The sequence below is a fragment of the Falco cherrug genome, chromosome 2, assembly GCF_023634085.1.
Source record: "Falco cherrug isolate bFalChe1 chromosome 2, bFalChe1.pri, whole genome shotgun sequence".
Taxonomy (NCBI): Eukaryota; Metazoa; Chordata; class Aves; order Falconiformes; family Falconidae; genus Falco; species Falco cherrug.
Genome location: NC_073698.1, coordinates 100,729,527 through 100,750,580, shown reverse-complemented (window position 1 = coordinate 100,750,580; position 21,054 = coordinate 100,729,527). Strand labels below are relative to the sequence as shown.

Below are 21,054 nucleotides of genomic sequence, written 5' to 3'. Positions count from 1 at the left end.
ATGGACCTCAGACTGTTCCTGAAGCTCTTTCCAGAGCTCTTCCCAAATTTTTAACATAATCTTGTAATTACTGGCACCAGAACTGGATACAGTAATCTAATAATAGTCCCCAGTGCCTTGGACAGGTGTAACTAATACCTTTTCTTATTTTAACAAATACATCCTGCTTATGCTTTTAGGGATTATGTTTAAGTTGGCTGTGGCATCAAGAGTGCTTATGTTCGTTTGCTTGTCTGAAGTACTCCTGAATCCTTTTTGGCATTGCTGGGTACTGTTGCCTTTGGGTTGTAGGTAATGGTAAGATGTTCTTTTTATCCCGGGGCAATTCGATTCTTTCTGTTCAAGCTACCTTGAATCTGAAGTACATGAGTGAGCACACTCGGAGCTACCTTCTGATTTGGAAGACTATATTTCTTCAGGGGCTGATTGCAAGCTTTCCTTGACTGTGTCTAGTCTGCCAACAGAGAGAGCAGCCTTCTGCCTACTGAGGCATTTATCCTGTACTTGTCTGTACAGCAGCTGGTTTTATGTATTGCTGAGTCCAAAACTCTTCGCTTGCAGAGACTTGGAAGAAAATACTTTAACAGAAGTGACTCCTCTCTACTTTTTTTGATTGCTGATTTTACTGATATCAGAGCAAACACAAAAGAAAAACTATGTATTTGGCTGTCCTACAAAGAGCAGATATAAAAACTGTCAAAGACCAAACATTGCCAGTCAGGTGTGAAGCAAAGAGATGATACTGCTTGTTTAACGTAAAAACTCAATGCGTCTCTAGTTGTATAGCTACAGAGCGGTGTTTTCACAGTGCATATATGTGCACATGCACGTACATGTTTAACTGCACCTCTGTTCCCCCTGTTCCATCTGTAGCGAGCATACAAGGCAAATATAAAAGGTATCAGATGGCCATCACTGAATGGTTGTCCTTTTCTATCCTTGGTAAATAGGACAGACGTTCTCGTGGAAGAGTCTGCCTTCATGCATGGCTGTGGGTTTGGACGATCGCTGGCTTCCTTGGAGTGAATGGCTAAGCTATAAGCAGAATTAATTGTTAGGGAGCGATTACCTTCTTGTGATACTTTCAGAAATGCTCTGCTGTTTTCTCTGAAAGTAGTTCTTGAGAGGTGAATAGGACACTAACATTTGTTAGGGAACCGGGAAGCCAAGCAGGGTAACCCAGGGGAGTCCTACCAAAAATGCCACCCCAGGAGCCTTTTGAGACAGGTTCTCCAAATTGGGTGGTATGGGCTGCAAGGTAATTTGGCAAATACCTAACATCAAGCATGTTACCTTCACAGTTTCATTGTGTTCAGTCCCATGGTGAAAATTAAGTTTGTGTTTCTATGGTGGTGTCTTGACTCGTTTGTGTCTGACAGTCCTAATGGAACACCTGTGATTTCCCTCTGCCTTGAGTGGAACATGTGTGGTTCTTTCTGAAGGTGTACAGTTTATTTATTTATGGTATGCATTTGCTTGGGTGATCCTTTTCTTTAGTGCTTTATTTCTTAACATATTAGAACTTGCTGTGTGTACACAAAACTATTGCTTTGCCATGCTGTAAAATTTGCTAAGTTGTAACAGCTAAAGGAAAGAATAAATGCTACCCAGTGAATGAAGTTGGCATTTTTCTAATCCTTGGATTCAGTTGTGAAAAGCAACTTGTTACATGCCTGGCTGGTTGGTTGCCCAAACTGAGATACCCTTGAAGTGATGCTTTCAGGTCTGTGCTGACAGTTGTGCAGGCTTCAGATTAAGGTCTGCTCAGTATGATTTGAATTGGCTACCCAAAATCACCAGCCAGTTTTAAAAACTAGGCTCAGATTTTTGTGGTGAGAACAGTGGTAAATACACAGCAAACTAGAAGTGATGCCAGACAGCTATCACTGAAAGGAAGGAAGAAAAGAAAATTAATTCATTGCATGAGCCTTCTTGGGCATATCAAAAAAAAAAAGCTGGAGATGGGCTTGCACTAATGATGGCTGTAAAATACCTGCATGGTCTGGCTCTTCGTCTTATTCTCCTGGCTAAGATTAAACTAGACAATAAAGGTTTGTGGGTTTAGGTGCAGGAGTCCAAGTCTCAGGCTTTCCCATTGACTGTCTCTGCACTTCGAGCCTGCAGCTTTGAACTTCATCTCAATGGTTAGGGTACACCAAGCCTCCAATGGCCCATGGCCCAGGTGCTGAAAGTCAGCGCTGCCGCCTGGCTTGGCATCATCTCCAGCAGGTCTGCCAGAAGGAGGACTCTGGCAAAAAAAGAGGAGTGCAGGAGGAAAAAAAAAAAAAAGGAAAGGGAAAAAAAAAAGGCAGAGGGGTTGTCCTTCCAATAGTTGAATAGTCCCTCTGATAGTTGAATTTGCTTCTCTTGGTCTCCTGGCCAACGGTGCTTGTCGTATTCTTATTCAAACCACTTTCCTCTCAATTCAGCTGAAGCTCCCTTTGGCAGAGGTCTGCAGGAACTGCCTTCCTCTTTTTTAAAGTTAGGAGAGAACTTGCAGAAGGAAACAGTTCAAGTGGTTGGGTAAAGGGGAAAACTCTTTAAAGGCCCTCAAAATGTCATCCCCAGATTTTGCAAGGTCATGTACCATCTTCTGTTCTCTGTAAAGTTAAAACATGTTACAACATTATTTGCTGAGCTGGGGCCATTGCTATGAAGGGTTCTTCTCGTTGTTATGGCAAACATCTGATGTGAGTATTGTTCAAGACCCCTTGACTTTGACTTGGCAAAGAGGCCATTGAGAAAAACCTGTTTTCTGGCAAACAAGAAGGCTTGCTGCCATTGAGATGCATCCTTCTGCCAAGAGGCAGCCCGTACAAAGACATCCCACCTGGCAAGCGAGAAACCTGAAGCTGAACTTGGACCTGTGTTCCCTGAGTGCTAACGTACCATGTGACTGATGTCACTGCTGATCATAAGGTTGTTACTTGGGTTTTATTTATCATTATTTTATATTGTGATGTGGCTTAACTGGTTGAAGCCTGGGATTCACCAGGGAAAGCTAGGTAGAGGGATAGATGTTTCTACTGTTAAATCAGGGCTTGAATAGAGCTCTTTGCACCTTGGGGAGGAGGGGATGGCCAACCGAAACTACAGAAACCTGATTGCCTTCCATCAATTTTGTGTGTAGTTGAAATTAGGTTCTACAACAGGCTTGGATCCCCACTCCCCCAGCATTATTATGTTTTTATGTTCAGCATCATCCTGGTATCCAGCATTTGGTTTCCCATCAGCAGCACACTGCAGGTGTACCATGCCTTGAATTTCTTATTGAAGTACGACAGAAGTTGAAAAATCCAAGTTTTCAAAGCAGACTTCCAACACCGAGGAGCATTTGTGAAGGGTTGGTATGAAGAAAAAAAATCTTTCACTGAGCTGTGCAGTGTGACAAAACGACAGTGCTGCAGAGCAGTCAGGCAGTGATCTAAATAGACCTTTGCATGTCCGCCGGGTAAGCAAACATCTTTGCCTCACTAACAAAAGCACAACTTCTTGACCTGTGTTTTTTCCCAAATGTCACTGGTGGGGTTATAAATAGCCAGCAGAAGGGGAGGGGGAGCAGATGACAGTGACTTCTGCCCACTGAGCACCTGGAAGTTCCTCCTGCCTGGCACAGCAGACCTGTCACTGGCTCTGTGGGTTCGGCGTGTGGTCAGGGCACAGATATGGGGAACTGCCCAATGCGAAATGTGCCTCTTGCACGGGCATGTGGATGCTGTGCTGGGACATGCTTAGGATGCATGTGAGCCACCTCTTTGCTTTGGTGCAATTTCATATGTTTGAGGCATGACTGTTCAGAGGGAGGGTGCAAAATGTGTTTTCTCTGGATGCAGCAGTGATCTAGCAACCAAAACCCTGGCTGCCAGATTTCTCCAGGCAACGCTTGGTCCTTTAAGCTGTCTCTTCTTGCTTTTCCTCAAGGCCTTGCTGTCAGTGTTTTTGTGCAGTTTGGTGCCAGTCAGCTCCACCCCCCTGCCTCTTTCTTGCAGATTCAGAAGCTCTCCTAGAACACGAGCTGGCAAAACCCCTCCACCTGTGTGTGTCAAACACGTGGCTTTGTTTGGGTGATGACACGTGCCTGTATTTGCTGATGGTGTTTTAACTGCTTCATTCTGTAAGCAGTGTCACCATCTTCCTCAAGGATCTGGGGAGAAGAGTGGTGCTTGCACTTCCACCTCACCTCCGCTTCAGTATGCTTTAGCTCAACCTGAACTATTTTAGTGCGACGATTGAGAGAGGCAGCAATTGCTCATATGATGTGTCACACCATAAACTTCAGGAAAGTAATTCATTCCACCAGTGTAATTCTAAGAGTCGGGAACCAAAAATATGGCCTATTACTCATCTTTGTATCTCATAATACAGAATAACCTAAACCATTTATTTATTTACACAGCAAAGCTTTAACCAAAAGCAAAGTGTTGAATGTCAGGAGCCTCTGTTGCTACATATTCAGAGTAATTACTTGCTTTACCATTTGGTTTTTTATTTCTGTGCCAATATTGGCCAAGAATTTAAGTCAGGAGATATGCATGATGCAGAGACAAAGAGCCCATACTTGAAACATGGGAAAGCAAAACTGAATAATTGGCATGTCTTGACTAGGCTATGAAAGCTCGGATGTGTTTATTTTTTGGTTATCTAACATCTGCAGTATTTTCTCTACTGGATGCTTTTTTCTTCTACATGAATGAAATTTTCAGGTATATGCACACACATCTACACCGTACTGTGTACATTAAATGCATCAGTGCACATTCAGTCTTCACTTACCTTGGTCTAACTCCGGATGAACTTGGGGCTATTTAGCAAAGTTAACCCTGGAGTAACTGAGCACGGAGTGTTTGATCCCTAGATTTCCTATATATGCTTCAGAGAAAATTGTAAATCAGAGGAAAATCCAAGAAACCCAAACAAGCAAAAAAGATCCATAGGAGCTTTGCCTAAGAATGCTGACTCCATTGCACAACGCTTGTACACGGGATGCATTTCATTTAGGAAAGCAAAGTGATCTTACAAGAAAGCAAAATCAAAACAGACTGCAGTGCAAGGGAAAAGGCGTTGACTAGATGGACAGGAGACTCAGTGAAAGGAATCATAAGGAAGAAGACCCAGGAGGAATAGAGAGGAACAAAAGCTAGAAGCTATTATGGAGGACGTCCATATGAAGGTTGGTAGGCTGCTTGTGTGTTTAGGTCAGGTACAGATCTTTTTATTTAGCTCTACAGAGGTTTCTTTAAAGCCCCTGGCTTTTGAATAGTCCCCGAGATGGAGAGAGGGGCGCATCTGTCTACTGCAGCACGGACCTAGGAGAGGATGCAAGGTCCCACGCACGTCTGTCCCAGGAGCCAGCAGTGTCACACCAAAGCTGGTTTCCTGCCCGGTGTGGGAGGTGGAAGTCTGCCACAGCCTTACCTGGTGGGGTACTCCTCTCTTTCCCCTATGTAAAGCTGTTGCCACAACAGAGCTGTTTTTCCGCCTTTGTCAGCTCTGTCAGCTCTGTTGGTGGATCTCTGGGACCTGATGCAAGGGGCCTGGGAGGGGGAAAGGTAGCTTGGAGTCGAGGGTGGGTCTGACAGCAGCTTTGCTTGTCTGCTGGGATAGGTAGGGTGCCTGACTAAGTATCTGTCAAAATCAAGGAGAAAATTTGTCCTTAAGGCACAGAAAGCTAATTCCTTGTGACAGTGAAAAAGTCATCAAGTAGACGCGTAGTTGGCTCTGTCTCCTGGGTTCAGGTGGTTGCCCCCATCTCCACAGCTGTGTTCACCCTGGACAACAGATGTGGACACATGTAGTAGTGTGCTTTTTGTTGGTCAATGGATTGAAGATGACTTACCGATACAGGTAACGGATCACTGCTCCATACTGTTAATACTCCATGCTTTGTATCCTGCAGCTGTGGAAAATATCAGCTTTTTTTTTTTTTTTTTTTTTTTTTTTTTTAATTTTTGCAGAGATTGTGTTGTGCTGCCAGCAAACAATCTGGCATCTCATGTTTCTGTAAGCCATGAATTTGTCCTCACCAGAATAACTTCTGTGGTTTGCTGTTTAAATAATCCATGCAAGCCTCTGTGTTCTCAGTTCTATCTCATTAGATGGAAGAACGTGCTAATTTAAGACTGTTTCCTTGGTGAATCACCTGAGGCTTTCAAAACCGGTGAAGTTAAGCTCTGATTTACCTGTTGTTTTATCTTGCGACTAAATGATCTTTAGTGTGACTAGTCAGAAATGTAGCTTCCAGGTTTTTATGGTCCAGATACTGCTCTGGGCTTCACCTAGGCAGGTGTCTTGTGTGTGGTGTTCAGCCTTATCTTTTGATCAAGAGTATTTCATCAGAATGATCTGTCAGCAGCAGAACTGTATCCAGCTATTAACATGCTCAGTGATACTGACTTCTGGCTCTTAGGACAGACTATGAAGCCCCAACTCCTGTAGTTCTATTTTTCAATTTCTCTGCTGATAACGCCTTGAATCAAGTCAAGTTCTCCTGTCAAAGGGTACGGATCTATTTTTGTTGACATATTTCCAGACTGTGTATTTTGTGGCTTTTGTTCTCTGTAAAGGAAAACCAAAATGTTCGCTAATTTAACCTTTCCTTTGCTTGCAGAAAAAATAAAGGTAAGGCTGATCAGACTGGGAGCTGTCATGTGCCTGATGTGTGCTTGGCACTTTCTCAAGCTAGGAAGGCAGCCAGATCCATTTTGAATAAGTTTGTCTCCCTGTTGCCAAAGCCCACCAGCACACTGTGCTGTGGATTGTCACGGGGTTGTTGGCCGTAGTTGAAAGTGAGTTTGCTGCGAGTAGTTAGTTCATCAGCCATGAGGAGGGATGTTGTACGAGCTGGAGGTGGAGGGAGGCCTCTTGGGCTTTGCGCTGTTGTCTGGGTGTTAAGAATAGGGTAAATAAAACTCTGAGGTTTTCCCCACATCTGTTACTCCTTTTCGTTGTAGGAGTAAGGTAATGCGGGAGATCCTCCAGGGCCAAATCAAGGCAGACAGCAAAGCTGTGGATGCAGCATCTTTGTGCCTCTGTCTAAGGGGGGCAGATGTGGCATTTTCTGTGCATTTTGTTGGACCTGTACCCATGCAAACAAGACTCCTTTGCATCATGTAAAATTCAGGGTCACGTAGGAATACCGAGCACTGTGTTTCCCCCCGCCCCCTCATCCTGACAAACAAGCAGCTGTCACTTGGGTAATGATGGGTGAGCTGAGGGCTCTGGGTGTGTGCGGTGAAGGACTTCTTTGTGGCAGAGCTCTGAGGAAATGAGGAGCCCTGGAGGAGGATTTTGTGGTGCCTTTTGTTGCTCAGCCTGGCACAAGCTGTTAAATCATTGTTTGGTGCAGATGACCTGGAAGTCTGCAGCACCCAATCTAAACAAGAAATCTCAATAGATAAATAAGTGGCTATAAATTTGAGGCAGAAAAAGGCAGATACTTTTATTGTGGCTATTTAGTGAATCCATTAAAACAATAAAAAGAACCAGATTCGTTAGGCATAGAAGAGAGCGATACCCTCGCCTGTTCCATCCTTTTGTTCTCATTTGGCATTCCGCACCAGCAGTGAGAAGGGAAGCGCTTGGATAGACACTAGCATGTGGTGTGTCGTAGGTTGTGGTACAGTCTCCCTAGTTTTATTGCATACTTTCATGATGGGCTTCAGTTGACTTGGACAGCTGTGAGCAGGTGTGCCCCTGAGAACTCGCATTAAAAAAAGTTTTGCAGAGTTGCTTAGTTTTAGAAGTCACAAGGGAATCTTCTTTCATGTACGTTTTGAAAGAGGAAAAAGAAATGTGCTAAGAGAGTGGTACCAAAATTATTTTGTTTTTCATAGTATGTTTTTATTCTGTCATGCGAAGCTGACACTTGGCTATAGTTTAAGAAACTTGTCATGGAAGCATGTAATCTCAACTCGTATATCCAAAGCCAGGAAAAGCCAAAAATGACACTTAAAACTTGTAAACACAAGCCTGAAGACTTTATGGGAAAATAGATAAAATAAATGCCCAGCATTAAGTATACTAAGTGTTATAGTGGGTATAGTTAATGAGATTGTCTCCTCTCTTTTGTTACCTATTCCCTTGCAGTAACTTTTGTCTGTCATTGTAAAAGGCAATAAAGAAAGAAATTGTCAGTGGGGTTGGAAAAAACAGCTATTTCTCAGACCTGGGTAGCTGTGCCTGAAACCATGGCGCATCAGTTGAGACTGACATTGTTTTGTGGTTTGGTTTGGTTTGGGGTTTTTTTTGAGGTTGTTTATACAAGGTTAAAGGACTGAATTATAGGTGTGACTACCAACAACTCCCTCTCCTCTGTTTTTTCATTAGGTGGCAGTGAAAGTAATTGACAAGAAAAGAGCCAAAAAGGACACCTATGTCACCAAGAATCTGCGACGAGAAGGGCAGATCCAGCAGATGATCCGCCACCCGAATATTGCTCAGCTGCTGGATATACTGGAAACTGAAAACAGCTACTACCTTGTCATGGAGCTGTGCCCTGGTGGCAACTTGATGCACAAGATCTATGAGAAAAAAAGACTTGAGGAGCATGAAGCACGCAAATATATCCGGCAGCTTATCCTGGCAGTTGAACATCTTCACCGGGCAGGAGTAGTTCACAGGTAATCTTAAAAACCCTTTCTGTTAAAATTTATCTTAAAGCCTCCAAGTGGTATTTTGGCATTTATTTGTATTAGTAAGGAGACTTCCTTATGAGAACATACTTCTGACAGCTTTTTTGGCTAATCTTCATGGTACTGTTGTAGATACTCATACTTTAGAAAGTATCTGCAGAAAGCACTTAAGTAGGTATGTAGCTGCAGGTGAGCACACGGGAGCCATGCTGACTCCGTGTCCTGAAATATAAGCCTGTGCTTTGCAAAAGTAGGGCTCTTTCCCTGTAAGTACTATTTTGCCTCTTCAGAGCTCTGTGCCAACATTAACTAATGAATCATTTCAGTATTTCTTTGAGGAGGTGGTTGCATCTGTTGTTTTACTGGTGGAAATACAGCGGTATAGGGAGGTGAACTGATTTGCCTAAAGCCTCGCAGCGACACAGCTGGGACAAAGCCCAAATGGGACCACACAGGTCCCTTGCTTCTGCTTCTTTGCTCTTTCCATTTGTTACATTGCCTCAACAGGACCTTGCAAGTTTGAAGACAGTGAACTGCAATGCAGAGTATGCAACCATTTAGTTCATCTCGCAGTGTCTTCTCAGGAGAAATCCAGAGCTGTTGCAATATGTCACTTGCTTTCTTTAGGACCTTTGTTCAATTGGTGTATAAGCAGGATGTGGATCTCCTTGCCAGGAACGTGCTGTGGAGTTAAAAGTTTCCCTGGGCTCCAGAGGAAACAGGGCAGGTTCATCAGAGAGAAGTCTGTGGAGGTTTGCTGAATGAGTAGCTACCTCTGCCCGAAGCCTCTAATCAGCAAGTGGTAGAGGCTGGGAGAGCGCAGGTGGAGATATCACACATTGTTGCCTGTCCCTGTCACCTTCTCCACTTACGTGCTCTTGGCTGCTGTGGAGACAGGACGGTGGGCTGGGTGGACCTTTAGTCTGAGCCAGTATGTCTTGTCCTCTGTTCTTAGGTATATTTATAGGATAATGTCTAAGAAGGAGGCTCTGCTTTCTAAATTTGGGCCAACTGGTGTTAAGTCTGGACTCCCACATAGTTCCCATATGATGCTGAGCAAGTTGTGTGGGCCCCATCCTCTTAGGTTATGTAGGCATGTCGCAGGAGCTAGATGCCTGAATACTTTCGAGGATCTGGGTCTTAGTTTCCTTGGCTGCACTGACTGTGTAGAAGATGGAGAGCTGTTGTACACACCCATCCAGAGGGCTGCTGTGCAGGCAGCTGGCAAACCGCCTGAAGGCAACCCACAGCCAGCTCCTCCAGCTGTGCCCAGCTGTGTGCTGAGCTGCCTACCACTGTGCAACGCTGTTGGGTGCATCTGGCCTGGTGGAAATGCGTGTGCTCTGAAAACTGCCTTTTTTTTGCCTAGAATCAATCTGTGTGTTCCCTGTGGTCCCTTAGGGATAGGTGCTATGTGCACATACAACCTTGGGTGTACTGAGGTCATATCTTGAGCGAAATTTCATGGTACTACTGAGTATTCGAGCAGCCACCATGTCTGTTCTGCAGGTTCTCTATCGGCAGCTAAACTGCTGACCTCTTTAAATTATTAACCCCACAGTTTGGGGCATTAAAAGGGAAGTCTACTTCCTGCTTTAAGGGATCAATTGATACCTGGTATGTACAGAGAGAAAGGAAGGAAAAAGGTCAAAGTTTCTGAGATGGGCAGAGGAAAACCCAGCAGGAACAGCTGAACATGTTTATCTTTTAACAGCAGTGTTGCGTTCAGCAGCAGCAGTTCGTCTCCCTGAAAAATTTACCCTCTGCATAGTAGCTGAAGCACTTACGGGGGGTTGGTAGGCTTAGCTTTGATTCCCTTCTTTTTGAGAGGAGAATCAGACCCGTATTTTGTACAAAAATAGCTTGTTCACTAGGTACAAGCTAGAATCAACAGGCTGCTCTGGTGGGAAGAAAAGGCTTTGGGGTTCAGAGAGACCGTGAGCCTGAGGAGCTCGAGTTCCTGGACGGATGCTGCACACTCGCGGCAGTTCTGGCCCTGACCCCTTCTCTCCGCTGTCCGTGTGAACACAGGCGCAGCTCAAAGAGACTGCAGTGTGTGGGACCTTGACGAGCAGAGCAGAGGGAGGAAGCAGCCCTGGAAATACTGCCATGCTCTGCTGCATCTGCCAGCTGAGCTCTATCCGTCCGGCCCTGCGGCATTGGATTAATCCTTACCCCAAAGGCAGTGTACTCCATCCACTCTGTTTCTCAAGTCACAGCACAGCACAGAGCTTGTTCTTGGGAGTCTTCCATCTGGGTAATGAGCAGGTCCAATTCTGCTTGAGCTGATAAAACTTGACAGAATCACAGGCCGTGTATCTGCAAGTATTTTCTCTAGCTTAACCATTCAATGCCTCGATTTATTCTGCAAACAGAGTATGTAGAGCAACGTAGGGATGCAGGAAGAACACTGGTGGCACAATCCATATTTATTCTCCTGGTTCTCTGTGAGCGAGAGAGGGAGAAAGAATAATAGTTACCCCAGGAGTTGTCCTTCAGCATCAGCCTTTTGATCGTGGCAACTCTAAAAACAGGCTACTCGATCAGCAACTGAAGAGGGAGGAAAAAAATAGTGCAGAAGTCTGATTCATTCTCACCCTGGATGAAATGGCAATGTTTTGTTGTTGTTATTTTTAAAGCAGGTAAAAATAACAGCACTTTCATCTACGTGGTAATCTGTGGGTGTTGGCGTTCACTGCCTGTGAAACAAAACACGGCATCCTGGGCCAGAAGGCAGTCTACTGTTTGTCTCTTTCCAGGTGCTTTCATCGTTCACATTGAATGGGGCAGGACATTGAAAAGTGTTCACTGAGTATTTTATTACAAAAAATCACTGGGTTTGTCTGCATTATTCAGGAAATAATATAGATGGCTTACCATGTTCTTTAACTCGGGATGAAAAAAAGCCAGATGAAATAAATTGCATGCAATTTGCTTACGTTATTTGATGAATACTACTTGGTAAGCTTCATGACTTACAATCAAGACTCGGCATGGCAGAAAAGCACTCTGATCTTTGGACAAGAACTCAGTGGAAATGCTTTTGTTAAGAGGCACTGATGTGTGAACAGTGTAAAATTAAAAAACTTCAAGAACCATCCTTTTATTTAGAGAGGTTACAAAACCCCCAAACTCATGTTTGACTGTGTAATATAGATATATTTTAAATTATAAATATTTCATCTACTACGGTGGGTGAAGGCTGCAGGTTCCTGAGTGCAGGAGCTACGTCTTTGATGAGGGGTGTCCAGGTTTCAGAACTCCTTGGCTGCTCACTAAAAAAAAAAAAAAGCCACTGTTCTATATATAATTTTATGTAACTGTTTGTGTTTCATTCCTTCTATTAGAAGAGCTGGTTGGTTGCTAAAAATATACTTTCAACAAGCTTAGCTGTGAATCAGGTAGGAATATTTATCTTTCCCTCTGACAGAGGAAAACAAACCCAAATGGCAGTGTCTGGTGAAGCTTTCTCTTTTCAGAGGGTGTTTACATAGGCCTTCGTGCTGTCAAAAAGCAGGATGAACAATAAGCCCCTTGGGAGTGTAAGGACAACAGAGAAAATGAAGCAAAAGCCTTGGTGCTTGCCACTGTATCCCAAAGGAAATCCTCAACAACCCCTTTAAAGTAATTGCAATTACTGTCAGGATGTCAAAGAAAAGAATTTAATAATGTATTGGTAGCAAAGATAGCTTTCTATATTTCCCCTTTTTCTGTCTTCGTGGCAGTGTATTCATACCTTCCACTGCCATTTTGTAATTAAAACCAGATCAGGAGTTCGAAAGACACAAAAAAGCCCTGAGGTTTTGAGCGGAGTTTGTATATTTTTCCATGATCTCTTTCCCTAGCTGAGTAAGGTAGTGCCATGCAATCCACTTGCTGAGGGTGCTACGGGGTTCCTGCTTTGGTACCTGCTGCTTTGATATGTTGGCTTTGATAACTTCCATCCGATTAATTTTAAGTGCCAGTAGTCTGGCTGCTGATGCAATATTTATGATGGATCCTGCACTACAGAACAAAGTCTCCTTTTGAAGTGCAGAGCTGGTTTGTCTCTCTATTTGCTGTCAGATTTCAAAATTATCTTTGGGCATTCTCTTTTGGAGTACTCTGCTGTAAACAAACTAAACATTGTTTTAGTGAAGACAATAGACTGAATTCCTCTTTTACAGAGGCAACTGCGTTGTACTTGGTGACGTTGTGACTGATAGAAGAATCAGACTCAATAAATAATATTTTCATAATAAAGCCTTTGAAATGTATATGGACGTGATGGTGAACCCAAATCTCTCCAACCTTGCCAACTCACCTCCGGCTCTTGCATGGGGTAGAAAGTGGGCTTGCGAGTTGGTAGTTAAGGAGTGATTTTTTTGTGGTGCTGTTCTGATTAAAAATAAGGTGCAGGAAACAGCAGCCAACAACTGCTGCTTTGCAGCTGCTTGCTGGTAAAACCTTCCTTCTCATCCCTCCTCCTCCAGACAAGCAATAAAGTGTGAAATGCAAAAACTTAAATTTTGCCGTCTGATGCCTGCAATGGCACTGAATAAGCGTCGTTCAAAAGCACACTGAGCTGACAGCTGAAGCCGGCGGTAGCTCGTGCGGTGGAGCAGGCTTGTGTTGCTCAGGGGAGGCAGTGGCTGGAGCTGGGGTTTCCAAAGTGGTCTGTGAAGCTCTTAAGCAAAGCCAGAAACAAATCAGCCCCATCAACAGGAAAGCAAACTCCTAGACAAATGCATCCCATGGAGGTGTATTTTCGAATACAGGGAATGCTGAGTGTGTGTTGCTAGCTTCACGAGCTGACTAGGCATAAATATATGCTGACTCCCCACATTGTGGTAATGCAGTTTGGTGTTTCTTGAGTGTCTTCATTATTCACAGATTTGACTAACTTGTACTATAATAGTTAGACACTCTCAGCATCATGGAACTAACCCCTCAGGAGAAGGCAGAATCTTTTGTTCCTTTAGTATTTAATCAGAGGATATTTTGAAGCTTTTCAGCAATGAATGCCAAAAACTTGTGTAAGGGGGGGGGAAAAAATCCTTTAGCCCTATTTTATGAGGAGCTGTGACAGTAAGAAACAAGGTCAGATTTACTTCAAGGAGGAAAACTTATGGTCTCCAGCAACTGCATTTCTTTTCCCCAACTCAACCCCACACAACGTGACGTGTGCTGCTGCCATAACAGAGGGCTTGCCCAGCCCTTCCAGTTGCAAAGCAGCTGTGTCCAGCCCACCACAAAATGCAAGCCACGTGCGAAACTATGAGGCTCTTTGAGTCCGCAGGGACCAGCATGTGTATCTGATGTTCAGTGCTCTGGGTCTTCTCATTGACTTCAACAAGGACTTCAATTGCTCTGCGTGTCATAGCTGGTAACTCACATTCTGCCTTGCAGTATACAGCTATTAAAAACATGCAAAAAACTCCACTGACTAAAATAAATAAGGAATTATGTTTACTTTCATTTGTTAAGCCATTGATAATATAGTGCATGAAATTCAGGGTTCCCTAACACTTTTGGTACTACTCTCTCCATTGCAATGAATTAATGTAAATGTTCAAACAATGCAGCAATTCAGATAAGCCTCTCTTTTTCTTAAATGTAACTAAAGTTTGAATTGGACAGAACTGACATCATAAAGCATTTAGGAAGTTTGGGGAAAATCAATCTTGTCTGTAGGGTGAACTCAAGGCATACGTGTAGTTGGATCGTACCACTGCACTTTTTGTCAGAAAGAAATGGTGGGTAACCTGGTGCATTGTTAAAGTCGCTTAAGGTATTCACTGAATAACCCTTCTGTCCTGATGGCCACGGATCTTGTCCTGACATGCAGGCTCTGTTTGCCCTTCTGCTGTTCTGGCTGTTGATAGCTGCCATCTGTATGTCCCACTGCCAGCTTGCTGCAGGGGGTCGGGCTGCCCAGGGGTCCTGCCCTCAGGTCCACATCTGTGTAGTAGCGGTTCTCCAACTATGGCTTAGTCTGAGGATTTTTGGTTTGGTTTTGCACGGCTTTTGCTTCACGCCTCTAAGGCTGGTTTGTGTGAAAACTTCTCGTTAGGTTGCATCAAGGAGTAAAAAACGATTGTCCTAGCTCCTGGTGTCACACACACAAAAAATGCTTTCATTGACATGGGTTGACAAAAATGTGCATATGGACTATTATATCAGTTACTACTTCCCAGCAAATGTGCTGAGAATAGACATATGGGTAAATATCTTTAATTAACCAGGTCTGATTGCACTCTATACTCAGGCTATATTTATTTCTTAATTTTTTTTCCTATAATAGCTTTAAAATGCCCTGAAATATTTACCTTTAGTTTTATGTTTTTAACCCTGAATCCTTTTAAATATCTTTTCTTGTGTTTATGTTTAATCCTCCTGTCACTCATTTATTATTCTAATTGCCTGCATGCCTTTTCTCCTCATCTTACAGCTTTCATCTTTCCATTCCCTTATCTTTAAAGTCTTACCTCTTCTTAGCTAATGTTTAATATACTCAGAGATTCCAAATGTTTTTTCTTCTTGCTTTGAGATGTTGCAATGTATGACCCAAAGCTCCACATTCTTCTGTTAATTTCAGTTTAGTTTTGGCTTTTTTTTTTTTTTTTATCCCTTCCTCTTTCCCATATTTTTTTTTTTTTGGCAGTCTCTCCAGTTAAATTCCCAGCCCCGATATCTTTCTAGAGGCTAATCACACTGTCTGTGAAAACCTCCACCTGCAAGCAATAAAGACGTGAGATGTGAAGAAATAAGACCTTCTTTGGCAGTAGGGGGAAGCAGAAGCGGGTTGATCCGGATCCACCTGGCAGGGCACATCCTCCTTGTATGAAGCCATTTTGCAGCAGCAGCCGCTGCCCTCCGAGGGAGGCTCATTTTGGAGGTTGCAGGGCAGTGGGTCTGCAGCGCAGTTGCAGCACGTGGAATCTCCTTTGGATGAGGAGAGGGATGCTGTGGGTGAGGAGAGGGATGCTGTGGGTGACAGCTGGGCTCTTGGGGTGCACAGCCTGGAGCCAGCGCTCGCCCTTGGAGCAGGAGCAGGGCTGGAGAGTGGGCTCTTTGTAGGCTGGGTCTTGGTTCAAAACCTGGCCAAATGTGGTAACATCGTTGTTCTGTTATTTGAAATTAGCTGTTACTTTTAACGTGGCTGGTTTCCTCAAGGTAACGCACTGGGTTATTGCCAGGGAGGGAGCATAATCCCCTCCTCCTGTCTCTCAGGCTGGTGCTTTATTGCCTGAGTTACATTCCTTCTCCAAGAAGACGACTGCTGCAGAAGACACTCCTCTCCTGAAAACGCGTTCAGCTGGACATTCTAGGAAAGCCTGGATATCGCCCCTGAATACCTGAAATTTGCAAAATACTCTCCTTTGGTAGATTCCTGTAGTATTTCCCCTGTTTCTTTCCACATGTGTCAGCAAGGAAAATCTGCAAGAAATGCTTACTAGGGTGTAGAAGCATCTGGAGAAGGTACTTGTAGTTGTATTGGTGAAGTGAGTGGCATCCTACCTGCAAGTGCTTTCCTGCCTCAGGTTTATTTGAAACACAGCATGGATGTAAAGTGAAATGGAGAGGAACGTTTTTAAAAAGGCTTGGAGTTGATGACAGCTGTTTTTCTTTCTTTCCCAGATCCTTTCTTGTGGAAGTACTTGGTGTGATTTGGTTGGTTTACTTGTCTTATTTTATTAAGCCTTATATCTTCATCTGTAATAGAGGCATCCTTCATTACTCCCTTTGCCTTACAAAGGCAAAATACCATGGATGTCACTGACTTCCCATAATTATAGCTGATGGCTTTATTATCGAGATTTTTCTGAAGCGTGCTGGGAGAAGCATCACTGCCCATCTGAGCTATTGATATCCCGGCATGGTGATCGTTAGAAATATTTAATGTCTGGATGGAGGAAAAAATCTTGTGATAAAGACACAGCCAACTGCTCGAAGTCATGAACAAGTTGTGTAGCAACCCAAAGGATTTTTTTCATATTATACTTAATGCTTAGTCTGTACAGTTCGGTGTTTTGGGGTGTTTGTGTGTGTCTGTGTGAGATCTCAGGAATATTTTTCTCAGGTAGAACATGGCTTAGGAAAGCACAACCATGTTCTTAAGTGATGAAGGGGTACATGTAAAGCGTTGGTTGTCTTGTAGAAGGAGACTGCTTTCATTTTATCCTCTCCTTCCCAAAACTGGTCCAGGCCCTGATATGTACTGTGGCTCTGTGAGGTCAGGCATGGTGGAGAAAGCACTATATGTGGCACTTGGAAAATCTGTGTGGTTTCTTCTCTCAGCTTTGTTACTGGCCTTCTGGATGGCATTGGGCAAGTCATTTCAGTCCCTTAGCCTCAGTTTTCACCTCTATCAAATGAGAGTACCAATGCTGACCACCCCTATAAGGAGCTTGGATGCTTCATCCCCAAGGAAGGTTGATTCTGGTCTCCCTTGCAGATGGTAGCAGCGGATAGACGTTTGACTCCTCAGATAGATCCCTGCAGAAGAGTAATGAGAAAGTGACTTCCAATTCCAAAAACATATATTAGAAATGTTTCCTGTGTCTTAAGATTTCTGCAGACTTTTAAGTACATGAGAATTCTGAAGAACCTGATTAATTACAGGATGTACTGACAAACGTTTATAAAGTAATTTTGTGCCTGAAGAATAGGTGGGAAACTGTGTGAAATCACTGGTAATTTTGGAGAGGAGATAATGCACGGGGCTTTCTGCTTTGAATGTGGAACCGTGTGCTGTTTTCATGATACGTGTTATTATATATGAATCTTGTAAATACACTGGTGAGAGTGATGGGAAACTGCTTCGTTATTTTGGAGGCTCACTCAAAATATTTTATTTCTTTCAGAGACTTGAAGATAGAAAATCTGTTGCTAGATGAAGACAACAATATCAAGCTTATTGGTATGAAACCAGTTTGGCAATTCCAGTAATTAAAATTGGTAGTTTTGGAAAGAGAGTTTTTGAGACTTCATAATCCTCCCTGTGACAACTGCTAATGTTGCTGCAGAGAGGAGCTGAGAGAGTATAGATAGCAATCAAGCTGTTCCTGACAGCATCTTGTGAAAAATTGTTCCAAGTAATTCATCTTTAACTGGGTATGGGAATAATCCTACATCTTTTAACCAACAGCTTTCATATTCAAATCAGGAACTTTCTAAAGAATTAAAGAATTGACACTACAGAAGTAATTTATTTTATTATCTTGATAATTTCATATTTACTAAGGGTTGGATTCTGCCCCCATATGCATATGCTTCCGCTGAAGTCAGTGGGAGTTGCACACATTTTTAGCAGCTGGCAAAATTTGGTACTATATTTATATTCATTAAATTTGCTTCCAGCACCTAATACAAAATTGGTTTAGAGGGCTGTTAAAAAATAAAAAAGATCAGTGATAGAGTCTTGATTGTATTTGGGTATCAGCTGTAGGCAGTGCTCGCTTCATTCAAGCTGTGCAGACATTTTAGATTAATCATCGGTGGGTATAGTCTCTCACTGCCTCTGCGTAACTCCCATTAATGTTAATGTGGGCACTGAAAAGAAAATATTCGCTTCATAAAATAAACCCCAAACATCTGTTTATATTTATCTCCATGCCTACACTTTTGCCAACAGCAGTGTCTGTAGTTCCAGGCTTAAAAACTCAACTACTTTCTTTCTTCGGAAGGTTTCATGATCTGAAAAGTGATGAAAAGCACTTAACATTCAGGTCAACTGGACACTCACTGTAACGTATAAAGCACACGCACTTCCAAACAAACAAGAAGAGGATGGCAATGAGATCTGAAATACTCAAAATTTACATAGGGAATTCAGTCTTTGGAAATACTACCCTGACTTTTAGTCATTACTCCGTAGTAAATCAACTGACTCTGAGCAAATAATAGCAAAGGAGAACTCTGCACTACCTCAGCTGCGGGTCAAGAGGATACTGATATGTTACCATGAATCATTCATCAGTAATGATGGATACCACCCATTATCTTGATTTAGCAGATAAGTGAGACCAGATGGTTTACAACAGTGCTATATGAACATCTGATAGATTTAAAGAATTTTTATAACTTTCCTGTTACTGGGTGTTTGATTACACAACAGTATGTGAACTTGACATCCAAACCCAGACCTAATCAGATGATACATGTACAAGTAAAACTCACATGCCAAAAAAATTACTTCAGAACTGTTCCAGCAGTTTCATTGGCTTCGGTTGCACAGAAAGGTCTCCTCGCAGTGGGTGGTGTGGGAAGAATAGAGAAAAGAGACAGTTTGATTTTCCATAGCCTCGCTAGCATTGAAATAAATTGTCCTCAGGTCTGCAGCCCGATGTTTTAAGCAAAGCAGATTGTGCACAGTATGTATTTTAAAACAAAGCAATTAAATTCCACGTCCAACTGGGTATGTTACAGAAAAATAAAGGTTGTTTTATTAGTAATAATTTCGCTGTAAGTAAAACCAGATTTAATATCACAGTCAGCTCATGCTGTATCTCACTAGCGATGTTGGTGATCTCTGGTTGTTCACCTTGAGGAAGCAGTGCCTCTGTTCTGCGTGCTCTCTCTGCTGCACTTGCAGGGAAAGCTGGAGTGGGGGCTGCAGAAACCATCCTCGTGTCCCTGTGCAACCTCTCCTCACCATTTTCCAGGTGGTAGCAGAAGTAGTGCTTGCACTGCTATGCAGTTTTCCATTGCCACCAGGGTTTCCCAGGACAGGGAAAATTTTCCAGCACCCATCTGTGGCTGGCAAAATGGACCATACAATTTATAGACCAAATAATTTCCTCTTCCTCCTCCCTGCCTGTTCCCTCACTCAGCTCAGTCAGTGCTTAGTACAATATTTTATGTAGTCTGTCTTTCTAGAAATGTAATGAATCAGTTGTGTCATCACATAGTTCTGCCCAGGAAGGTTCTTCAGGAGGGAAGAACATGTTTTGAGGAATTACGTGCTGCTTTTCATGCTTGGGAGAAGAGACTTAAGCTACAAAACCCACTCACATTAACAGCTGTGGGGTGGGAGCTTGGTCTCAGTGTCTTGTACAGCAGCAAACACACTAGTACCTAATGAAAATGTTGCTTTTATAAAACTGTGAAATGAAGAAAACCCACCATAAAGGAAAAAGAAAAGGTGAAATGAAGATTAAAAATGTAGCAGGAAGTGACATTGAAAGTCTCTGCTTGTTCATGCATTTCAGTGAGAGATGAATCCCTTGAGTCCCTTTCTTCACCCAGCTTCTTAATGGCACCTTGCTTTTGTTACTCGTTTTAGCTGCGTGACGAGATGGTTTATAATATGTTCTTAGATAGTATTATTAGAAAAATTCCCTTTGCTGTGCTAAGTGGACTTATTCTTAGCTGTCTGTTAAGTCTCAAATCTAAGAACATCAGGACTGGAAATGCTGGAAATAACTCACTTCATCTGCCAGCCTGTGGTGCCAGGTGTCTGATAAAGATGCCATGAAAAGCCACTCGCAGGCCATGAGAAGTCCTTGGCATCCTGCTCGAGTACCTGTGGCACCACAAACACCCTGCCAATACATAGCTCTGCTGAGATCTGTGGAGCTCTGCTGGTCAGACTTGTCCACGAGCTTGGTGCTCAGGCTTCTGTTATTTAATAACTCTTTCCCAATTTTAACTGTCACAGCTTGAGATAGCCATTTATCCATAGCTTGATGTTGATTTCCTGGAGGCGTTAAAGAGTAGTAGTGTAATGCGATACTTCGATAGTACGAACAGTGGGGGTGGTGGAGTTGCCATGTCATAATATTTACTTTGGAAAACCAAGTGTGGCCTTTGATCTGAATTCTGTAATTAGCTCGGCTTATTGAAAGGAAGCCCAAGGCAGAGGCAGGAATGGCAGTGAAATTATCAATGCCGGTGGTAATAATGTTCTTACCAAGATCAGCAGTGCATCCTTAATAAAAATCACGCTGCGATCATGATGTGCTGCCACAATGGTAATAACAATATTTCCATTTCTTTTGCAATAAAACCCCTGTCCCCAGTATGCATGCATTTGTGCGCATTCTGCATTTCAAGAGGCACTAGGGGAAAAAAAAAAAAAATAAAAAAAAATACCAGCCTAGACTAAAAGAATGAGCTGAAAAAGATGAGTAAGATGTGTATAGTTTAAGCAAGTAAGATAATGAAAAGCACCACTAGAGCATCCTTCCATTGATAATGATAGAGGGATGCAGATTTACACCATCTCAGAATATAGCCCTTTGATTGTAATACTTTGATTGTAAAATGTTGTATTACAGTCAAAGTAATTTTGAGGTGGTATGACACGGTAGGGTAAAGACCATGAATAATACTGCGTTGAGATGTTATTTCTAGGAATTAAAAAAAATATTTTACAGTTGATATAACTTGTCTCAGGCCATAGCTAATAAATATGTTGATTAAGTAAGTGGATCCTCGGAAG

At 42.9% G+C, this 21,054-nt stretch overlaps 1 protein-coding gene across 2 annotated transcripts in view; it reads left to right on the top strand.

Moving 5' to 3' along the window:
* HUNK (hormonally up-regulated Neu-associated kinase) overlaps window positions 1-21,054 on the top strand; it is a 59,045-nt gene that overhangs the window by 11,606 nt on the left and 26,385 nt on the right. For both annotated transcript variants that reach the window (XM_055702509.1, XM_055702508.1), the window contains exons 2-3: window positions 8,326-8,618; window positions 17,477-17,532. In XM_055702509.1, coding sequence (XP_055558484.1) covers window positions 8,326-8,618; window positions 17,477-17,532 — 349 coding nt within the window. The remainder of the gene's footprint in view (window positions 1-8,325; window positions 8,619-17,476; window positions 17,533-21,054) is intronic.